The sequence below is a fragment of the Podarcis bocagei genome (assembly GCF_964188305.1).
Source record: "Podarcis bocagei genome assembly, chromosome: 10".
Classification (NCBI taxonomy): domain Eukaryota; kingdom Metazoa; phylum Chordata; class Lepidosauria; order Squamata; family Lacertidae; genus Podarcis; species Podarcis bocagei.
In genome coordinates this window covers 44,592,815-44,616,740 of record NC_138135.1, presented here as the reverse complement: position 1 = coordinate 44,616,740, position 23,926 = coordinate 44,592,815, and the positions used below count along the sequence as shown (strand labels likewise).

Here is a 23,926-nt window from a genome sequence, read left to right as displayed (position 1 = left end):
GAGATGCTGGAATTGAGTGAGTTCTGGCTAGGGGGGGAAAGCCCTAACATAACGTAATGTTGTGACATCGTTTACTGCTTAGAATTACCCTTCCTTCTTTTTTTTCTTTTTTGTGTTTCTGTACCTTACTCTGATCAAGCTTTCAAAAATCCATTTGTCAATTTAATCCCAACCCACCCAAAAATATCTCAGTTCAGAAACCTGCTCTTCATTTCAAATATGACATGGGTGCCATTTGGCTTGAAGTAAGTGCAAAGGAAAAAGAGGTCAGGAAAACATAAAACAGCATGAGGTTTACTATTCATAACTTCCAGTCTGGCATATCCTTTTCAGATTACATGTCTGCGATGGTAATCAGTTGGCATGGAACCATTTATTCCAGAATGCCAATTTCTAAACTGTCTTGTCTTGTGAAACATTTGTTGATAGATAGGGCTTTAAGTCCCCAAGATTGGGTTGGGTTTCCTAGTTCACAGAAAATTGGGTTTAGAAGAAAGATTAGCAGATGAAAGGAAAATGTCTGAAGTACTTTTAATTCAAGCATAGCATTTGGAATTATAAAGAAGACGAAAGCTCACCAGAGAAAGAAGTCAAAAGTGACTTGACTGATAGCAATTGTGAGCCAGCCATGCAAATAATTCTGCAGTGATTCTGTGTATGAAACTATTTAGCAACATCACCTTCCAGCATATAAAATGCACCCCAAGGAGGAAGAAACAGACGAACTAGGAAAAATGGAAAGTCTTTTTTTATTACTATATTAATGTGTGAATTTGAAATTGCTGAAGCTTATATTATGCTGTCCTAATAATTACAACTGAGCTTCTTTTCCTCACATGACTTGTCTGTATTCCTTCTTTAAGATTGTCCCCCACATTCTAAGATTTGCAGGGCATGGAAATGTATACAGTATTACACCACACATCTTCCTATAGATCATTTGAAAAAGCAACTCCCCATAGGAAGGAATGATTGAAATATTATTAAGACTGCAATCCAGAAGGAATATACATCATCTTCATGAACTTGAATGTTTATAAATGCAGTATTGTCATAAAATGTACAAATTCCTCAGTGTCCATATCACAAAGAGGAATAACTAGTCATTAGAGGTTTGGAAAAAACATTTTGACACCTTATGGATCTAGTGCAGCCGGAGCTGGCAGGGCTACAGTAGTGAATTGTTCCTTTCTATATTTGTTCCCACGGTGACCCAACTACTCAGAAAGTAAGCCCCACTGAGTTCTGAGGGATTTACTCCCATGAACGTGTGCATAGGATTGGAGCCTAAATAAAACAGCTCTCACCACCTCACCTCCTGTTTACCTGAAAGGAATTTTCTTTTGCCTGTCAAGCATATGCCTTTTAATTTAATTTTAAAGTTGGGCTATATGTAGGCCTGTGGGCATCAAATCAGTGATCCATTTTCACTTTTGTAACAAGTGGGAACCCCCATTTCTCCTACAGTATGTACCGTATTTTTCGCCCTATAGGACGCACCGTCCCATAAGGCGCACCTAGTTTTTTGGGGGGGAAATAAAGGGAAAAAATTATTTTTCCCCCCCAGCGCGGGGCTGGGGTGGGGGAGGCCCGAGCTTCCCCCGACCCCAGCCCCCAAACAGGCAGCTCTCTGCAAGCCGTGGGAGCCCAGCACTGGCTCCCGCTACTTGCGGAGAGGTCCGTGAAGCCTGGACACGCTGATCCCAGCGCGCGCAGGCTTCGGCATGCCGGCAACTCTCCGCAAGCAGCGGGAGCGCTCCCGCTGCTTGCGGAGAGGTCCGCGAAGCCTGGACGCGCTGATCCCAGCGCGCACAGGCTTCGGCATGCCGGCAACTCTCCGCAAGCAGCGGGAGCGCTCCCGCTGCTTGCAGAGAGGTCCGCAAAGCCTGTAGAGCGAGAGGGGTCGGTGCGCACCGGCCCCTCTCGCTCTCCAGGCTTCAGCGAAAGCCTGCATTCACCCCATAAGACGCACACACATTTCCCCTTCATTTTTGGAGGGGAATAAAGTGCGTCCTATAGGGCGAAAAATACGGTAACCAATAACAGCTCACACCTACAACCAAATTTGGAACAACTCTAGTCAGTGTACTCCAGTTCTTCTCCCCCCTTGTTTCACGGCAGACTGAGGAATTTGCCTCCGGAAGGTGATGGTATGAAAGCAGTTCCAATCCTGCCTATGATCTGTGGCCTCTTTACTCCACAGTGCAAACTACCATGTTAGCACATATGAAGAGTCAAGCTGGATCAGACCAAAGGCCTGTCTGGTCCAATATTCTGTTTCCACAGTGACCAGCAAGATGCCTGTGGGAAGCCCAGTCAGGAAGTAAGAGAAAAAACACTCTTCCACTCATGTTCCCAACAACTAGTATTCATATTGCCTCTGATACCTGGAGGTAACATATAGCTATCTTGCAATTAATAGAGCTGCCATCTATTTAAAGTAAGAAAAAATAACAGATGAGAACAGTAGAAGAACCCTGCTATACCAGACTAAAGAATTATCTATTCCAACATCCTCTTCGCACAATGACCAACCACATGACTATGGGAAGCCCACAATCAGAACATGAGTGCATAGCATTCTCCCTGATAGTCAGCCATCCTACGGGGACAGTAAAATAGGTTAGGTGCATATCCAGGGCTTTTTTCAGCCAGAACTCAGTTTTGGCACCTCTCAGGTAGATGCCATTGCCATTCTAATAGAACCAGGGAGGTTTTCATAGTGAGTTCTGGCACCTCTTCTTCCAGAAAAATAGCATTGTGCGTATCTGTCTATATAATATATGAGTGCATACTTCCTCCTTTCCATTTTTGTAGTGGTACAACCAAATTTCATCCTAACAGGCCCCATGCCTCATTAATGACAACATCTTTCCCATTGCGTTTTGGTATCAAAAAGACAGAAAGTTGTTACATTCAATATTTCCCCCCTATGACTTAATTGTTTCCATTTGAAACAGCAGGAAGAATTTAGGTAGGAACGATGCAATTGCTTTGTCTGGAACTTGGCCAGATCCCTAACCAAGACCAATCAAGCTCCCCCTAAAGCAATTCACTGTCTTTCCATTTACTTTAATGGCACTTGGGCATTGCTGGCGAAAAGGTTCTGTGGCTTCTTTAATGACCGCATGCTCTTCAGGACATTGGTTTTATGTCTCACGCAGAGGGCAATATTCCCTGATGGCCATTGCTACATTTGTGAACCCCCCACCTTCCAACCCATCACAGCTCTATTAAATGAGCAGTTTGTTAGTGTAATGGAACAACTGTTTCTCCCACGCTGTGCAGGCACTCTTTCGATTCATTGTTCGGGTTCTTTTGGGGTTCTTTTATGCCTAAGGTTCTTCTGGTTTAGGAATGCCTTCCAACATTACCCAGATTTTTTTAAAAAAAATACATTTCTGTGCATGAGTATCTAATAAAGCCCAGGAGAAGCAGGTCCTGGGGTGCAGCCTTCAGCAATCCTTGAATTACACTGAACTAAAAGTATTATATTGAACTTCACTGGCAAATATCAGGTGGCTGGGAATGGATGAGAGGGACAAAGCCTTGAGGCAGACTTTGGGGAGAAAATATTGTCATGATTATTGTCAAATATTGTCAATTAACATGAATATTTCCAACTCATCCAGATCGTTTTTGAACTGTAGCAGCCATTACTGATGAGCCGAGCAGTGCTTTCAGTTTGGAGAGTTCACCATGATGCTCTTGTTAACACAAAACCTAAAATAGCATTAGCTTTTAAAGCCATATCACATTATTGACTCAGGTTTCTTATCTAGTATAACATCTTAATCTTTTCCCAGAAGAGCTATTGCTCAGCTAGTTTTTATCCATCTTCTGCTGGAGCATTTGTTTTTGTTTTTACTGAGTAAACTTCACTACATTAGTCCTCCTTGAATTTCATTAACCCCATTTGAAGAGATGGCAGCTTTGTCAGAATCCATCTGTGTAAAACTTCCTTTCTTTTCTCCACCCACCAGGCAAATTCACTCTAAGACCACAAAAGAAGGTGAGAAAAGAATCTGATTCTTGGCCCCAGGGTTCACAGTCCAGTTCTACAGTCTTAAACACATGAAGGAACACTCTGATAGTATTCCTCCCATTTCTCTAGGGTCTATACAATGAGCCTTGCCTAGCAGCTCATTTTGAAAGCAGGTGTTGAAGACTTAAGTAGTGACTTCTCTTATGAGCATTTTTGAATCCAGCAGCAGAAATGAAAGTAAATTTGCTAATCCTGTGTGATCAACAGATGTAAAATTTAAATTAAATTAAATTTTAAAAGAATTAAATAGCTGATAAGACTAGTAGGCATAAGCATAATTACTCTTGGAACAAAAAAACCCAGGACATTAGTTTATCTGGCAAACACACTGACATTAACTAAAGAAGCAGCTGCACAGTTTCTTATGCACTAATAGAAACTTTGTTAGAGATAATCAACAATTCTTTGAAACCTGTAGCATCAACAGTAATGAGCAATTAATTCTGAATCACTTCAGAACCCAGAATGTTGACCACAGGAGAAATAGACTGAGCAGTAGAAAAATGGAGTTTATGAAGCATGAAGAAATAAAAACGAGACGAACATAACTTTCAAGAGAAAGTGAACAGAAGGGGAAAATAGCAATCAATAAAATCTGAAGCTAGCAGAAACTGTCTTGGAAAATAAATGTCCTTCCAGAAACATAGATAAGTGCTCATTTATTTAAGAAGGATACTTATTATTCAGAGCCATTTGCCTCCTACTTTAAACTAAAGGCAACTGTGTTATGAAACAATAACAAGATCCAAACTTTGCACATATCTATTGACATCCAGAAGGGGATCTATTAAAGTACTGATGTGGCATCAGTACAAAATAGTGATGTTTTTGTTTTTCACCAGTGACATTTCCACATGATCATGTGTTACTTATTTATTTTTTATAAAAAGGTCTTCAGTGTAGTCATAAATAATTTGTCTTTCCAGGATCTTCATCGCGCTGAGATTTGTCCATGAACAGAAGACATGAGCCAAACCATTAACACATGCAGACTATGCTAGCATATTCATCTGTGATGTCTCCATTATGTCCTTAATGCTGATGCTATTTTCTGTTTCTTCATTATGATGGGAAACATACTTCACAGTACTTTTTTTAAAAAAAGCTTTCAGTAGTAACACCAGAGGCATGGTAAAGCAGTAAATAGCTTAATAACTATATGACATGTATGGTGGTCCCATACCTCTTAATTTGTGATTGAAAACATTTTAAGTGAGCAGTGAGGACCTGCTGGAGAAATTTTGAGGCTCCCTGGATAGTTTTAATTTGTGAGTAATTTGAATAGTTAATTGAAGTTTTTCTTTTTTAAAAATGATGTCAAATGTTCAGCTCCAAAACCATCCTTAATCTAATGTCTTTTGTGTCATATACAAACAATACAATTTTGCTTGATCTTGATCACAAGTAATTTTAATTAATTCAATCCTGTTACAGTAAAGCACATGAGTATTGCCATATCTGTAGAACTTTTAATTACCCAGATTACTTCACACAGTTTCTCTCTCATTTAACCTCACAATGAACTTCCATATTAGATTTAATATTTATACCCCACTTTTCTAAAAAAAAAAAAAAATTCCGAGCCGCTTACAAAACAAAAATACAATAGACAACAATTTAAAATACTGAATGTATTACAAAGTACAAATGCAATATAAGGTATAAATTTTATATATTTGATACAAAATAAAATTGCACAAGCACAAGGTATTTGACTGGAGATTTGCAACTGAGACTTTGGCATCAATACTAAAAGTCTAGTGATTTTATCATGGTTCCCCCCCACACCCTATCTCTTTTAAAAGAACATTTATATATGCCTTTGATCACTTCAAAAGGCCTCGTGTGGTGCTGTTCACATATATGTCTTTATTTCTACCTTGGAACGTATAGGTCTCTTTTCCACCCAAAGTACCTTATATAGATCTCTGCTAAATGACTGCATTTATTTATTTTTTAAAAATGAATCAGAAAATTCATGCATGTGTATGCAGCTCAGTGTGGACAAAGAGCTCTGGATCTGGTTGTTTTTGAATTTTAGTATTGGTTCATGTCCCTGCTCAGCTATGAAGTTGACCCAAGGATCTAATTGGACAAATTTCTCTATTAGCCATGCCTGCTTTACAGGATTCCTGTGAAAAGAAATTGATTTCTCAGTACTTTGAAGAACACTATAAAAGTCAACTATGGCAGATAGAAGAGGCATTTTATATGTTTAAAATGTTTTTCCCCAGTTTATCACTTCATAAGTGATCTGTATACAATGTAAAATTAATCCATACTGGGATTATTAAAGATCAGGCTTTACATACTCAACTGTTTTATCTATCTTTTTAATTTAACCAATAACTAGCACAGAATTAACAAACTAGTGAAATTCAACTATGAATCTTTTGGGAGATCACTGGAAAAGGAAGAAGGCTTGCAAACCAATATTAATTCTTCACAGCTTTTTTTTAAAAGTACATCGACTGCTGTCTGATGTTTTTTGCTCAAAGCAAGATCCAGGGTTGCTTTGTAATGCTGTGGGAAAAATAAGGTCTTTGCAGAAATAGCAATATGATAATCTGACAGGACTCAAGAGATAGATGGTGTCTAGTGTTCTCTCTCCCCTGAAAATTTGTATTGTTCTTGTTGTTTTCAATAGATATTAAGCAGTTGCCAGTACCTCATCTTGTCACATACTTGTTAAACCTTGTGGATTTGGGGGGTATAAAATACTAATTATTTTTATTACACCTTTTCAAGGTTTAAGTTAGCATATAAATATAATAAAAATCAGTAAAATACAGCAACACTGCCCACAAAGAAGCAAGCAATTACATTCAAATGTGAACAAAGGGAGGTGCTGAGTTGTTTTTTGTTTTTTGTAGTTTGCTACAAACATTTGGCTACCTCTTCATTAGAATGTGCTATTTCAATGTAGTTTGGGGCAAAAGTATTCCCCTGAATGCAGTTATATGGCCTTCACAGCTAATCCATAGAGATCACCAATACGAAACAGATGGTGCTGAAGGAAAGCACTGGAAATGGACCTTGTCAGATTTTGTTGCTGTGATAGACTGTCCCAGAGTGCAGAAGCAAACATTATGTTCCTATCCTTCAATACTAAATGAGTCTGGACAAGAAACTATTTCCTCTTATGAACAAAATCTGACAGATTCAGCTACTGGTGATGCTGAAATTATCCCTTGAATCCATCGGTACTCACTTGCTGAAATACGGAAGTAGGAAATAGTGTCTACTTGTGTTGGTGAAAAGTTAAATGATATGTTCTCTAAGAGCTATTTAACACAAATTGTGCTTTAGCACTGACTGTCAAGTGACCCTATATATCTTTGATGGGCTTTTTAGGCAGAACTGGGGGTTTTTAGTTTTATTTTTGAATCCCTTCAAAAAGTCAATAAGTTTCTGGAACACTCTCTCTCCTCCTTTCTCTGTCTCTCTTCCTGCCATTAGTAAGATTAGTAAATATATCTGCAGTTGCATGCATCATAAATCAAAACAAAGTACAAGGTAATTCTCAAAACTTTACGTTTCCATGACAGTATTTCATCCATGAATAAGCATTATTGATATTCTTGTATCCCACCATCCAACATTCAGCTGAAGTTCCAAATGTCTCGTTAGCTAAGAGAATATAATATGCTTAGGATTGTAGTCATGCTAAGTCATACTGCAGAAAAACAATAAATACTGATATTGTATCTACCCTTACAGTAATTAATTAAAAAACCCATGTTCATGTTAGATAAATCTAAATGTTTTACAGTGGCATCAGTGTGTAGTGCCCCAGATAATTCATAAATTCTTAGCCATCTTTCAAAGCACAGTGGTTTCTTGGGTTAAGTACCGGTACTTAATTTGTTCTGAAGGTCCGTTCTTAACCTGAAACTGTTCTTAACCTGAAGCACCACTTTAGCTAATGGGGCCTCCTGCTGCTGCTACGCCGCCGGAGCACAATTTCTGTTCTCATCCTGAAGCAAAGTTCTTAACCCGAAGTACTATTTCTGGGTTAGCAGAGTCTGTAACCTGAAGCATATGTAACCTGAAGCATATGTAACCCAAGGTACCACTGTAGTCAGAGGTGTAATTAGCATTGCAGAGTTGAAAGACTGTCATTTCCACTGACTCGGTTTGACCCATTGTTTGCAGTTTGTTTCTATATGTTGGTAAGAGAGTGGATTTTAATAAATTAATTTTATTTCAGCTACTGAGCCATTTGAGATCATGCTCATTGGTTGGAGAATGTACAAGGTTCAGGTGATATATGCACATTTCTCAAGGCCTGATGGAGGGTATTTATCAGGCTTCATCACAAATGCACAGATAACCTGTCCAGATCTGTGACCAGTTGTAATGCAGATTAACCACTAACCTTACATTACCCCAGACAGAGAGAGAGAGAGAGAGAGAGAGAGAGAGAGAGAGAGAAGATTTATCTCCAGTTTCAACCAGTTCTGAACTCCTCTCGACAAAGTGATATGGTTATATTTCAAATAATTTCAAGAAAGACAAGCAAATATCTTTTGGATGTACCAGGGGTAGCAAAAATCATGGGTGTGCAATAATAATAGAAACAGGTACCACTTTCTGCTTTGAAATATAGAAATATAGAATGGGAATACAAAAGTGCATTTTTTTAGCAGTCATGATCAGGTTCAGCAGTCATGATCACAGTTCAGTGCCAGTTGTCTGGTGACAATCAGGTCCAGCTGGTGCTAGTTGCCTAACCTTGGATGTCCCCAGGGCACTTGCTGTTTTGTCTTGATAGAGAAGAATGTGTTTGTGATGCAGAGGCTGTGATGTGAGCACAAATCAAGCAGCCTTTATCTGCTGCCAATACAAAAGTGACCTATGCTGTTGCCCCATGCGTGATGATCACTCCAACTCTGTCAATGAAATCTCCCAGCAAAAATAGGTGTTCGCAGGCTGGGACCACCCTGAAATCCTGGTCTAGTTGTGCATAGAACTGGTCCTTGGTCTGTATGTCAGAGCACATATTGGGAGTGTAGGCACTCAATTTGTTCACCAGATGAAAGGTGGAGGGAAAGCAAGTGATCTGAGCCTTCGGTTGACGGTTCTATTGCAAACAGAAGAGAGTTCCTCACTGTTAAGCCTACACTATGAATATGTGGTTCTTCTGGATGCCCTCCTTGCTAGAAAAATGTGTAGTTCTTCTCTTGGAGGCTGCCATTCAGAATGAGTCTAGTCTCCTGTAAAGCAGCAATGAAAATGTTGACTGTTTTCAGCTCATGGTCTATGATGACTATCATCCATGAGTCACTGACCTGCCACAGTGGACAAGCCAGGACACATGGTCCTGATGTTCCAGCCTTCTAGGGTTTGTTTCTCCTTTTGTTGTTCGGTCCACTTGCCAAGTGATACTCTGAGCTCCAAGCACCCATTGCAGTGGATGGACAGTGGTGGGTCAACACTTGATTGACTGGACACTGCCCAGCTTAAGGTGGGTGGTAGCTGACCAGTGAGACATTATGATCTCTTCCAAAGACAACACTTAGTGCTCATATCTTATGCCTATCATGTTGAGCTTATAACTCATAACTGCTGTCTTCTGCATTGTTTTTGTTGTGTTAACAGCACCGAAGTGATGTCTGCTGGGCACAAGCCAGAGCAATGTTTGTGGACGTTCTGGGGTGCCCAGACGACACAACTCTGCTCTCTGGCTTACTAATGTGATCCAAAGAAAAAGAAAGCAATGCATTTGGCACCAGCTGTGCTGCAGGAATTGCTGGAAGGAGCCATACAAGAAGTCATCTGACCGCCTTAGGGACTCCACTCCAAATTAGTGTAGGGTTTACTCCTTAGCCTTTTCTTCTCCTGAAGGTGCTCTGCAAGGCAGGGGAGGTTTAGGTTCAGAGTTTTCCTTCCATCAGATTATGTTGGTGTTCTCTTTTCTTGTGGTAAGACAAGCAGAATTTAATGGATTATTTGTGAAATTAAGCACTCAATTCCCTTTCTACAAATAAAATCAATTTTACATAACACCAAAGTAATGCAGGAAGAAAGAGGGAACAGCTTCACATCCTGTCTCATTGATATTTATTACTTTTCTGCTATCCTTATGTGATTTGCATTTTTCTAAAAACTAAATAAAAGAAAAAAGCAGCGAGCAGTTGTTAGTCTATGAAAATTGATTGTTGTGCTCTAAGGGTGATGCAACTTTGGATTTGATTAGATTCTATTAATGAGATCAAATGATGCTTTTGGTCTCGAGAAGCTAATGCAAACGAAATCTATTTATCACCTTGGCAGTGGTCCTGCAAGGAAGTTAATGACCATTACTGTGCTACTACCAAGCCAATCAGAAATCATGCTTTTTGTGCAGAAAAGCTGAAGCGAGCAATCAATCATTATCATCATCATCATCATCATAATGCTGTTAAATGACAGTCTAGAAAGGAAAGGAAAGCAACTTGGCCATTAACTTCAAATGCACCCTGGAAATGGGTTTCTTTGTGTGCAGAGCACCCCTGGTATCATGGTTGCAGCCTAAGAAATCTTTGCAGCATGAAATAGCTGAAAACACCAGGCAAGGGAGACATTCACACTTAGGTGCTTTATTGTGTGTATAGGACAGGGATAGATGGACAGATAGATTAGATAGTTATAGAGATATAATTTATTTCCCCAAAGAATAATAGAACACATTTCTTACATCAGACGTCTAGGTTTTGTGCAGACCAGGACTCATCTAATAGAATTTTCCCCTTGTCTCAGTTGCGTAAGTATTTCATAGCTTCCATTTTCGATCCATAGACATACTCAAATCAAAACCTCACTTATAACTCATTCTTTGCTGTAAAGCTTACAAAAGCACTCAACAATAGCAAGGCAATTTAGGAAGTTGCATTGTTCAACACCAGGCATCAAAGTCTTTTGTCATTCTTCTGCTTTGTCAACCTGGTGACCTTCATTCTTCATAGTGATCTGGATTGCAGGATGAGTGAAACCATACTGGATATCGCTTTTGTTGTTGTTCTTACAAATAATATGCATCAAATTACTTGTTGTGATTGCAACTTTGTATTATTTATTTGTTATATTTGCATCCCACTATTCCATCAAATTCTGATTCTCAAAGTGCAATCCCAATCCTCTTTTCTTACTGTTTCCTAGAAGAGGTTAAGGTGTCTATATGAAGCCATTGGGAGTAGTCATTTAAACATTTGGGGTGGGGTCACATGTGATAATAATCTTAAACCAGCAGTTCTTGGAAATTTCATTTTAAAAAGGAACTGCTTCTAGTTCAAGATCATCCAAAAAAGAACTAGTTCCAGTTCCAGTTTGTCCCTTTAGAAAACTACCTAGTTCCATTCAAGTTCATCCAGTTCATGTTTAACAGTTCATTAAAAGTTCATTAAAAGTTCATCCTTGGTAAACAAAAAACAGCAATCCACACAGTACAAGCTGCTGTGCTGAAGTATATGGTCCAAAAGTACATCATGGGCCACAGACAGACAGAATGAAAGCAGATGAAGCTTTCACCATCTTTGTATTTCCATAATAGAAAATGTTTTCTTTGTTTCATTTGTGCCAACCACACAGCTGTTCAAGGCACAATGTGCCACTCACTTCATTCCTGTGCCTGTATTTCTCAGTGCAAACTGCTCCTTTTGGAAGATACCGAATGTTTTTAGCAGGGAAGATACAGGAAATATCTCACATTCCTTCTTTCTGATTGTGTGATTAAGTGACTAATCATCCTTCGTGACACCAGCACCTCCATATCTGCCTAATAAGCCAAAGAACATTATCTCCTTTACTTTCTCGCCTTCTTTATAGAAGTTGGCTTAATAAGACTCCAGGTTTCCTATGGAGTGTGCGTGCATGATGAAGATGAACTACAGTCATTCAGAGTTCTACCTCAAAGTGAACTTAATTCACCCAACAATTTTGGGACCCACTTTCAGGTGTAGTTCAGAGATTTTTTTTTACTAATTCAACTGAACTAGTTCATTCCAAGCACTGGAAACAAACCATTTGTGCCACAATGCTTTGCTAGTGGTACACGTAGAGATGAATTGGCACACATCTGGCTCCTAAGTGATTTGATGCAACACCAACAGTTCCTCTCTCAGGAAAGAAAAGGTATGACAAAAATCAGTGTAGCTTTTCAACAATTTGGCTAGTCAAATATGATTACTGAAATCCAATTTGGGCAAACATGGCTTTTGGCTTTTAATAATGAGGTCAGCAGGTATGGTTTGTAGTCCTTTAATGTATTCTGGGCTGCTGTGCATTTGAGCTGAAGTTAGTTCATCTGCTGGCGTTTGGAGCTTAGATTAATTCAGAGCTGATATTGCTGTGTAATGTGGAACAAATCATGTAGGCAGTAGCAATTGCAGCTGGCTAAGCCCACATGATTGGTACATTTTTATGTCAGACAGCTTTCTGCCTAAGAAAGATATGCTGTCATAAGTTTCATAGCATTAATCTCTTACCAAGCAACTTCCAATTTCTCTTCTTTGTATGAGACATTCTTATGGAATTATGCATGCATTTCTCAACACCAGGGAAAAGATTTCAAATGCATATAACACCCACATGCTTATGGAGAATTAAATTCATTGATCTTGGCAGGACTTACTATTAAATCAGCATGATTGGAGTAACTTTACAGTCTAGTTCTGTACATATTTTTCCAATTATGTCAACACATCTTCTGTCTGCATGACGCAGCAACTTACTTATCACAAAAGTTGTATGTGAAAGCATACTGTGGGCAACTGTGTTCACCTCTGGTTATCACAGTTCAAGAAGCACGTGGACAAATAAGTGGAAAGAAAGAATTCAAAGAATATCTATGAGGCTGATAAAAGAACTGAAAGGCAATCCTCCATGATGAGAAAATCAATTAGGTATAATTAGTGTATATTTTAAAACATTTTTGGTTGAATCCAGAGCAAGGTAGTCACACTTAGCAGAACAATCCTATGTATGTCTTCTTGGAAGCCACTTACCAAGAGGGGGGAGGGAGGGTTCAGGCTCATGGAGCTCACCCCAAACTCCCCTTGCCTTGGCTGTCCTTCTTTTGGTATGTGGCAGTGACCTGCAGTAGTGGGAAGCTGGGAGAGCAACAGAGCCCCACCTGTTCAATAGGACTTTATTGAATTTGATAGGATTTATTCACAGGTAAGCTTCAATTTCCACTGAGATGATTTCAGTGCTAGTCCTACTCAGAGTAGAACCATCAAAGTTAATGGACATAGAATCATAGAATTGTAGAGTTGGAAGGGAACCTAGTCGAACCACCTGCAAAGCAGGAATATGCAGTTGTCCCTTACGGGGATTGAACCTGCAACCTTGGCGTTATCAGCACCACACTCTCATAAACTGAGCTATCCAGGCTAGCATAAGTACATGACTAATTTAGGATTAATGTATCTCCTTTGAGTAGGACTTAGTTGAATACAACTCCCTGTGACTAACTTCAATCCTCACAGGCATTCATGAAACCCACCTCTGCCACTGCTGTTGTTTTCAGGATACAATGAGACTGGCATATTTGGTGGCGTTTAGTAGGAATGGTGTTTTCCACAGAAGGTGGGAAACATTAGGTTTAAGCAAAAAATAATAATATGGTAAGCCTTCCTTGTCATATGGGCTCTTCCCGATTGTGAAAAACATCTGTGAAAAATATGTCGGCACACCTGAGAGCCACAATCTGCATCTACCCCAATTTATCCCCACCCATTTCTTGTGTAGTATTACTGAAACAGCCATCTTGAATTCCCCAAAGATAGGAAAATGGAAGATGGATAGATAACTTGTGTTCCATAAAAGTCTTCTCTGTCATCAGATGATAGGATGGATTCATCAAGAAACAGATAAATGAAAATAATTATACTGCATCAAGAACTAGATTTAATCTGATGCAAGCCTGAGCCCCAGAATTTCTTTTCAATTCTGGGATTCAGCCTTAGGTTGTCTGAAGGAAAGACACAGCCAAAGTCTACAATCTTATAGGTATGATGTTTGAACAAGCCTGAATCCCAGGACCTCTCTTGTTAGAAATTAGTGTGGGTGGCTGTGCCATTTATTTCTTTTGATACAGCTTCTTCTTATCATGCATTCAGTTCATCTTCATTACTTTAAGCAGTTAATTGTCATTTGTTTTCACTATCCGCTCCATTTTCTTTTTGTAATTCACTGGCACCACCTGTCAGGCTCTATTCACCCTTCCGTTTTGTGAAACATAATCATAGAGACTTCTGTGTAAGTTGTTGGCAGAATATATCGCAGATCTGATGGGCTGGGTACATCTCTGGAAGCAAACACGGCTGCTTTTCTTAAATCCTGTTTTACAAGATTTTAATGAAATTTTAATCGCCATATAGAAAAGGTTATTATAGTGATCACACCAAAGTTTAGTTATATAATTGACTTTTTCATCACAGGATCTTCGCTGGTTTTGATTCTGATCCTTGCTGAAATCAAATGAATTTTTTCATCACGGTTGCTGTGAATGTTGTTTTGCGTTATAGCAGTGACTGCCCGGATATCCATTTTGAATGGATAAACTGAATGCTTAGGATTTTCTGATTTATTGAAGTAGACTTGTGCACGTGTGCAAGCACATGTGTGTGTTTAGCATTAAAACATGAAGAGCATCGGGAAGATATGAATGCTAACAACATAGATCTCTTTGAATTGGGTAATCATCGCCCTTGGCTAGTGTTCGCTGACGACTTTGACCTGCATCTGAGTCACTGTCAAGAAAAGGCAGCAGCAAGTGGAGAAATGTTGCTCATTATATCTGGCTGTGTTGAACACATGCACTTGTTTTCTGAAGCTCTGAATGAGACAAGTACCCAGCCAGCTCCTGCTGACTCGAAGCTAGCTTGATTTACCAGGTCACAATGCAAGGTGGGTTAAAGGGGTGATTTTAAAGCCAGCAATGAATAATTCCCTCAGCACAAGAAGCATAGTTAGAAGCCCAGGGGACCTGGCAAACTATAGAAAGGCAATTGTTTATCCACAGCAGTCTCCTACTGGTTTGTGTAGATAATTCATATTTGTGTTATATAAACTTTATTTGCATGAGGTGAAGTATAAAAGAGAAGTGTACGAAATCTGGAGTTCTTTTGTTTAGGAGATGCAATTGTTTTTTAGATATATTTTCTAAAGGCAGACTCTCTTTGCTTTGTTCCTTTTCTCTTAATCTTTTACTAACAGTGTGAAACTTTGTTCTGTGTCTTTGTGTGTGTTTTCTCTTCACAGTGCCACCTTGGGCCTTAATAGCCATAGCCATAGTTGCAATCCTATTAGTCCTTACCTGCTGTTTCTGTCTGTGTAAGAAATGCTTGTTCAAAAAGAAAAACAAGAAGAAGGGCAAGGAAAAGGGAGGAAAGAATGCAATTAACATGAAAGATGTAAAAGATTTAGGCAAGAACTTGAAAGATCAGGTAAAGTATATATCTTGTTCTTGAGCAATGTTTCATTTAAAACCTGAGTGAAAGTGTTTGAATATTAGACCATCAGTGGCCTGACAGCAGTATTGTGTACTGGAAAATGATTAGCACAGCCCTTGCTAACCTTGGGTCCCCCAAATGCCTTGGGCCATCAGCCCTATTAGGAGTTGCACTCCAGAACATCTGGGGGACATTAGGTTGCTAAAGCCTGGGTTAGCATAATTCTTGTATCAAATAACAAGGAAATACTTTGAAGAATGTTCCACTAGTTTTAGTGGAACATATTCTCTAGCAAATTCACATGAGCATGTAGCATTTATTGGAGTTTGAGGTCTTCAGGATATAACCCAGAATCTTTTTCCCCCAGTGCTATAGCACAGCTGCTGAACATCTAAAATAGGATATTAATGAATGTGCATTGGTTTTCTTCATTAAACAAGATTATTCTCCTACAGCCCAATCAAATGCATGTTGACTCAGAAGTAAGAGCCATTGAATTAAGTGGGGCTTAGTGCCTAGTAAACATGCATTAGGATTACATTGATAGTTCTTGGCACTCTTTGCTGACTCTTAATGTCCACCTACAGTAAAGAGACAACTCTTGTATGGCCACAGTTATCCACCAAAGCACTTTGGTACAATGAATGAGCTATTAATCTTTGGCAAGGGAATTCTTGCCATCTTTACGAAATTAACAATTCACAGAATCTTTGAGGTAAACCACTGCAATTTTTTTCCTAAAGAAAATATAAGGTGGGTTTGTATGTATTCCAAATGCCACAGGTTTAACAGGTGTATCTTATGGGTAAGGAAAGGAAAGAATCTTAACATGTGAAGCAACACTTACATTGCAGAATCTGTTTCAAGAGTGATGTTGATATCCTGGAATTTTAATCTTTCCTGCCATGCCTTTATTGGGACTGCCCTTTTCTTACACAAAATCAATTGCATCATGACAGAGCGGGTCTTCCAGATCACAGGGAGTGGTTTCTTCTCTCTTTTTTGATGCACTGAATTCTCTGAACTGGAACTCAATTGGTAAAAATTACTACTCACTCAAATTAGGATTACATACATTATCTGATGCAAAAGGAAGATTATATTGATATGTAGTATAAACAGATATCAAAGTGTTTTTTGGTAAAGGAGCTGCCCATAAGGAAGACTGTATAGGTTATGGATAAGTTCGACTCATGGTAGTCTCTGAAGTGGCTGGTTCATGATTCTGCTTCTTAGAGAGGAAATATTATTCACAGCATATGCAGTGAGAAAATTCACTAGGGGGGTGGGGAAATGTAGACAATTCCATCCAAACCTTCTGTAGGTTGTCCTTCCCTTTATATTTGGACTAGGACACTGAAGTAATGAAAATTCCTGTTTTTAATTGGCAAGGAGAAGTGGCTTGGGTCTGCTCAAATCATTCTGTACAAAATATAACCTCTTCCACAAAGTTAGCAAAGGGTGTTCTGAGGGAGAGTGGTGGTGGTGGGAAAATGAAAGAAGGGGGCTGGGACAGGGGCAGGGCCATGGGAAGAGGAAGGGGAAGAATGGAATAGAAAATAATGAAAGGGGGGTACCTCCTTGTCTACCCCGATATAGTATAAAACAATAATGCACTGTTTTCCAAGCCCCAGTGGTAATAGTCATCAGTGTGAAGCAGAGTTTGTGAAAACTTAGATTGTGTTATACCAGATATTACCTAGAAAGACTTAGAAAGTTATATTGGATGGTGGCAATTCTATAACTCTTCTAGATTTAGTTCCTCCCTGACCCTTGCTAGCTAGATTGTGTTGCCGCCATTCATTATCTCACAGAATAACTGCAAAACTATATTGGCATGGCACGGAATAAGTTAAAATTCTAGAATAACTTTAATCAGTAAGTTTCATTCCAAAAGCATGATTTAGCAGATATTTTAATTTCACTTCAGCAAAGGATTTTGTTTCTCATTTACATGCTAATTGTGATTTGCTCATTCTTAATTGCTGAATTTACTATGGCAGTTGTGATCAAACCTTTCCACTTGAGGACAGAAATAACTTGAAACTGCTCTACTATAAGTAGAAAAGTCTCTTTATGCTTTGATAATTATACTAATGGAAACAATCTGTCATTTCTTTGTAGGATAAATTGTGTGTACATTTTGTTATCTTTTTTGTGAAATTTGTTCTGTATTATTATGTAATATTTTCCTTGTGATTCTATTATATATTAAGTGTTCTTCATTATATTTGTTCTGGCCTGGATAAATGACCAAAAAAGTGATAATAGCACTGTTAAAAATTTCAAATATATGAGTACGTTATAGTATATTCATACAGAATTTGGTAGAAGCCTCTTCCACTGAAGCCAGAAGTCTAAAGTCTGTTGCTAATTCCTTGTTAAATGCAAGAAATAAATAAATCTTAGGGATTATCCACCCTTACCTTTCCTCCACACTTCCCACAGTCCACGCTTTAAAACTCTGTGTCCAAATGCTCTCCTCCCCCTTTCTTTAAGTTAAATAAGAACAAATGGGGAATTCGCGTAAAACCCCAAATTGCTGTTTCTTGTGCTTCAGTTTTAAAGAGTGGGTTTTCGTGGGGAAAGCTCTGGGGCAAAAGAAAGAGCACTCAGACACAGAACATTAAAGTGTGGACCTGTTCTTGCAGAGAGCAGGGCAAAAGGTAAATGTGGATCCTTAGAGGCTGAATAAAACTGCTTTCAGATATTTTACACAATGGATGCTATCAGTAATTTAAAAGAGAGATTAAAAATTTGTTATGTAAAGTTGTTGAAGCAGCCTTCAACAACCTGGTACCTTCCAGATGTTTAGGACAACTCCCATGGCTGGGACTGTTGGAAGTTGTAGTCCAAAACATCCACCAGGATGGCAAAGGCTGAGGTATAGTGTTTAGAATTATAGAATTATAGAATTGCCATAAATTTCAGGTATGTTCCCCATCATACACCATTATGTGGGGGAGAGGCATGGTTCCAGCTTTTGCTTTAACAGAAGCTACAGTTCCATGTTACACAATAAAATAAGTATAATATGATTTTATCTTGGGCTAAAATTACTTAATACAATGAAATCTGTAGCCGTGATTCAACTCCAGTTAGTAAAGCAAACAGCAGTTTCCTGTGTTTCATAGTATTGCAGAACTCTGGTTTGTTCCAAAATGCAAGCAGGCATTTTCATTTTGTCCAGCATGTGAAGGAGAAAGAGAAGTAAGGTGGGGTACACAAGCTCAGTGCTCACTGCGGCTCATTGTTGCTCTTCTAAATGAATTCTGAACCAGGCTTTATAGTGTTCTGCTTGCAGGCATGTAAATTAATAACAACATGTTTTAGAAGTCCCGCATCTCCCAAGGTCTCATTTAAAAGCTCCATGGGCTGTACGTTTCCTACCGTGTTCCCCACACACATATCCCACAAAGCTAATGGTGCACCTTTGGGTTGATACTAGAAACATTAACAGTTCAAATTGTGGCAGGCTAAGATATTTCAAATATTAGGTGTATTTTTTTCACTTTTTAAACAAAATTTAGTTATATTCACAAAGCTCCAATACCTTCCGGAACACCAGAAACGCCCATTTTAAAGTTACTAAATGTAACTTTTATGCTTTTATGCACTTAGAAGGAGCTATTACACTTGTAGCATACACTGGTTCTGCAAGAGAATAACCAACAGCCATTTAATCCTTCTGAAGTCAGTGCTGATTTTGTTGGGAATCAGCTGAGTAGTTTTTTCAGCTCTTTCCAACTTCATGGACGTGTCAAAATTTGCTCAGCACTTCTTATTGGGCAAGAGACAATTTGTCTCATTACCCAAATTCCAAATCACTAGAATCATTATTCACAAATTGTTTTCCCCTTTTGTCTATATGCATAAGCGTTCATTGAAATTCTATACATGTTTAATTAGAAGTAAGTCCCATTTAATTCACTGGAGCTTAATATCAGGTAAGTGGATGTAGAATTGCAGCTCTAGTCTTCTTCTGTGATGTATCCTAAGTGACCAAGTTTAAGTTGATGGTACACACAGATTTATTAACATATATAATTACATGCTCTTCATTTTATGTACCATATATATTCAGAGTAGTAACCTTCATTATCCAAAGGTTCGCATTTGCATCAAGAACACTGTACCAAAAAATAATAATAATGCAGTTTTCTAGCCTGGAAGCTCATAATTAAAATAAGAGGGGCTGCAAGGCCCATGTGAGCAAACTGTTGATAGACCTTCAACTTTTTTCATAATCCTCTCTGGCAAAGGAACCACCATTACGTCCTGACCTCCCTCACTGCGACATGCTGAGGTGTTTACGTCATATCTGACAGTCCAGGAGAGTTCAGTGCAAACCAGCTTTTTACACTCTGCAGCAAGAGTAGGCTTTCCAGGACACAGAGCAGCCTGCAAAATGTCAAACCACATTGTACTCTGTGTGCCATTTTAGGTCTCACATGAGCCATGTGAGGGTGTGGCAGCAGAACAACAGACAGCACAAGCAGTTGCTGCAACTCCAAGAAGTGCTATGACAATGACCTTATTCAAAAGGACCCATTTCATAATCTCCTCCCTCCCCAATTTTCTGCAATGACCACAAACACCCAGTTCTTATAGTTATAGACATCCGTTCTTCTGAATTCATATTTTACCTTTTCTTACTCTTCTTCACTAATCCAGTCAGGACTGGCCTAAGACATTTTCCTTTTTGTGGCAGAGCAGCAAATATCTGCTCCTACCCTCCACCCCACTGCCCACCCCTGGTCAATGTGTACATAGTACCCAAGGTTGGTCAACACATATTGGCAGCTGAGGTAGAAAATCCCACAAGCACCTCCCACTATCTATGACAGTGAAAAACACAGTAATTACACACTAAATAACCAATGGTTTGCTGCTCCTTTGTGATACTCAAAATCAGCTGCCTGAGACAGCAGCCTTGCTCTGCGGATTGGTAAGACCGGCCCTTATTGAATAGTTTTGTTCTCTTTTCCCTTTCCTGCCTTCACTCCGCTAAATTTATTCTGCCAGGAAATCATTCCTATTCTTATAGGTCAGAAGTAGCCAACAAGGTGCCTTCCAGATCTTGTTGGACTGCAACTCCCATCATCCTTGAGGTATAGTCATGCTAGTAGGGGGTTGATGGGCCTTGTAGTCCAACAACAGCTAGAGAGAACCATGTTGGATGTTCCTGCTATAGATTCCCCTTTACAGCATATGGAGCCAATTAATCTTCCAGCAATCCACACACCCCTCTTTGCTTTTATGTTATCATACCTGACAGCTCACCATATCCTGACAGCTCACCATTATCCCATCTGTATTACCTCTCTGACAGAGATCATATCACTTGCGTTTTACAGAATGTCTTGCACATTGTTAATTTTAAAGAAAGCATGCTAATTTTAAAGAAATAAATACATGTATTAGACTAGTTTTTTAAAATATATATATGAGATGAACACAGGCAGGAAGTGCTCTTACCTTATAACAATATCGTTCTCTTGCAGTTGTAGTCTCAGTTCCAGAGCAAGGGTCCTTGACAACTGTCTTAATTAAAATCAGTGAGGCTTCTTAGGACTGTAAATGTATTTAGGATCAAAATGTAAGCTTTTGTACTTCCAAGGATTCTGGTGTAAGTGGTTTGTGGTCTGCAACAGCGTAATCCTATATGTGTTTATTCAGGAGTAAGTCCCTCTTGGTCCAATAGGGATTTCTCCTAATTATGTGATAGGATTATAGCCTGAGGATGCAGTTCTGTACATTTTTACTTGGAAGTAAGTCCCACTGTGTTTAGAAGGGTTTGCTCCTGGGTAAGAATTGTAACCTAAAACTTTTATGTGTATAGAAAATATTATCAGTATCTAGGGGAATAACTACCGTACTTAAGTAAAGGGTGGATGATCATAGGTCTCACAGCACAATCCTAAGCATGTTTACTCAGAAGTAAGTCCTGTTGAATTCAATGGAACTTACTCCCAGGTAAATTGTGCATAGGATTGCAATCTGAATTATGTAAAGGTGTTGAACAGCAAATGTACAATCTATGTAAATGGTCATTTCTCCATGGTTTGACTAATGTTTTTGTGTGTGGATGTTTTAATTTTTATTTCTTCCTTCTATGTCCTCCTTATCTATGTTGTGTCTCATGACTGTTCTGGATTGTCACTTGCGGTAGGTTTATTTTGCTCTTTGGACACACCTAGTCTAAAGCTCTGATATATTTAGTCTCCTGACAGCTCTGGCTCCTCAGCTGAGATTTATACATAGCTTTGACACACATCAAGAGGCTGAACCAAATTGATTTCTTTCTTTTGCAGGATTATATTTCAAACCCCACCCTCAATTTTCTATATATACTAAGCCTGAAGGTATTAGAAAGCTCAAGTTTTGATATGCACAGAAAATAATGTACATATTTTTCTTTCATTTTTGCATAAAATCAAAGTTACCAAAACTGCTCAACATAAGAAGAAGAAAAATTGTTTCCTATTGGCTTTAAAAAGATCACAATCTTATTCAACTACAGTGTGCTTCATTTCTTGTGCTGTTTTATATATATATATATATATATATATATATATATATATATATATATATCACATTTGCACTTTTAGATAGCATTTCTCTGCCTTCTTAAATAGAAGTAAGAGTAAGCCTGACTGAACTCATTGTGGTTTACTTCTGAGTAAGCATGAGTAGCATTCCACGGGCAGTTCCTCTGCAACCCTGAACTGACTTCTGGAAATATGTTGCTGTATCTGGGAAAATATTTGGTCCATTATTTCTTGAAGCATCTTCCTATCACAACTTTCACTGCTGCAATTTATCAGTCTGCAGCAATCCTCCTGTGTCTCCTTATAATTTTCTGCTGCCATTTCCTCCACCCCATGTAAGAAGAGTGGGAAGGGGTGAACATTCAACCCGAGAAACACTCTAATAAGTTCTGATTTAATGACTCTGAATTTAATGTATTGGTACAGCAGAATCCTTGCTGAAGCTCAGCCTTTGGGAAAGGAGTCGACTTAATTATATCAGTGATGAACAGTGGCACTGAAAAATTATCAAAAATTTAGTCCCATTTCTTGAAGAATAATTGCAGCAATGGTCTCGATCTTTTATTAGGTCACAAAGTGTTAGAGGAGAGGGAGATGTAATATCTCAGCCATTAAAATTACATCAGGCTGAAATGTTCTCACTTGCTAGATACTTTGATTTTACAGAAAATATGTCTCTTGATTAGATCAGGACATTGGGACTTGGCACCGTTTATGCCACTAACTGTGATAGTATGTTGCTGAGGTTTTTTCCTGGTGCTTTTCACCTGCTGGGGGCGGGGAGGGGGCAGATATTTGCCAGCTGCATTGCTACTTACAAGGATAAGGCTGCAAACTTCTAGCATAACTGTTATAATGTCAGCAAAATGTTGAGTTTTCTGACGTGGTGCTGCTGAAGCTACTGTCCGATCCTTATGCTTGATGCAGGATGGCTACAATCAATGTACAACACAGTACTTATAGTCAAGCCATGTCTGCGTGTTCATTTATCACTTCTTCCAGACATGGTTTTACCTGTGCCTTAGACAGGGATCTTGTGACTCTCTAAATGTTATTGGACTTCAACTTCCATCATCCTTCACCAGTGCTTAAGGGGACTCTCCTTTTGACTCAAGAAAATCACCATTTTAGAGTTGAAATCAGGAAAAATAAATACAGTTCATAGACCAAAGTACAAAGATCCACAAAACGTTAAGGGGTATGGGTACCCCTGCGTCCCCTCAGAAAAAAGCACTGTCCTTCACCGGCTATGCTGGCTGGATATAATAATAATGATAATAATAATAATAATAATAATAATAATAATAATAATAATAATAATAATTTTATTTATACCCCGCCCTCCCCAGCCAGAACCAGGCTCAGGGCGGCTAACACCAATAAAATTACAATAAAACGTAAAAGAAAAAGAAAAAACAGTTAATTAAAATATGAGTTAAATTACAATTTAAAATGCAGCCTCATTTTAGTAGTAGCCCATAAATCAAAACCATAAGGGGAGGGAAAACATAAGGGTCAGACTGAGTCCAAACCAAAGGCCAGGCGGAACGGCTCCGTCTTGCAGGCCCTGCAGAAAGATGTCAAATCCCATAGGGCCCTGGTTTCTTCTGACAGAGCGTTCCACCAAGTCGGGGCCAGTACTGAAAAGGCCCTGGCCCTAGTTGAGACCAATCTAACCACCTTGCAGCTCGGGACCTCCAAAGTGTTGTTATTTGTGGACCTTAAGTCCTCCATGGGGCATACCAGGAGAGGGGGTCCCGTAGGTACGAGGGTCCTAGGCCAAGACCAGCACCTTAAACCTGACCCTGTACTCCACCGGGAGCCAGTGCAGCTGGTAAAGCACTGGATGAATGTGGTCCCGTGGCAAGGACCCCGTAAGGAGCCTCGCCGTGGCA

General features: G+C 39.1%; 1 protein-coding gene across 4 annotated transcripts in view; it reads left to right on the top strand.

Moving 5' to 3' along the window:
* SYT1 (synaptotagmin 1) overlaps positions 1-23,926 on the top strand; it is a 359,848-nt gene that overhangs the window by 243,445 nt on the left and 92,477 nt on the right. For all 4 annotated transcript variants that reach the window (XM_081211253.1, XM_081211250.1, XM_081211252.1 and 1 more), the window contains exon 4: positions 15,290-15,474. In XM_081211253.1, coding sequence (XP_081067379.1) covers positions 15,290-15,474 — 185 coding nt within the window. The remainder of the gene's footprint in view (positions 1-15,289; positions 15,475-23,926) is intronic.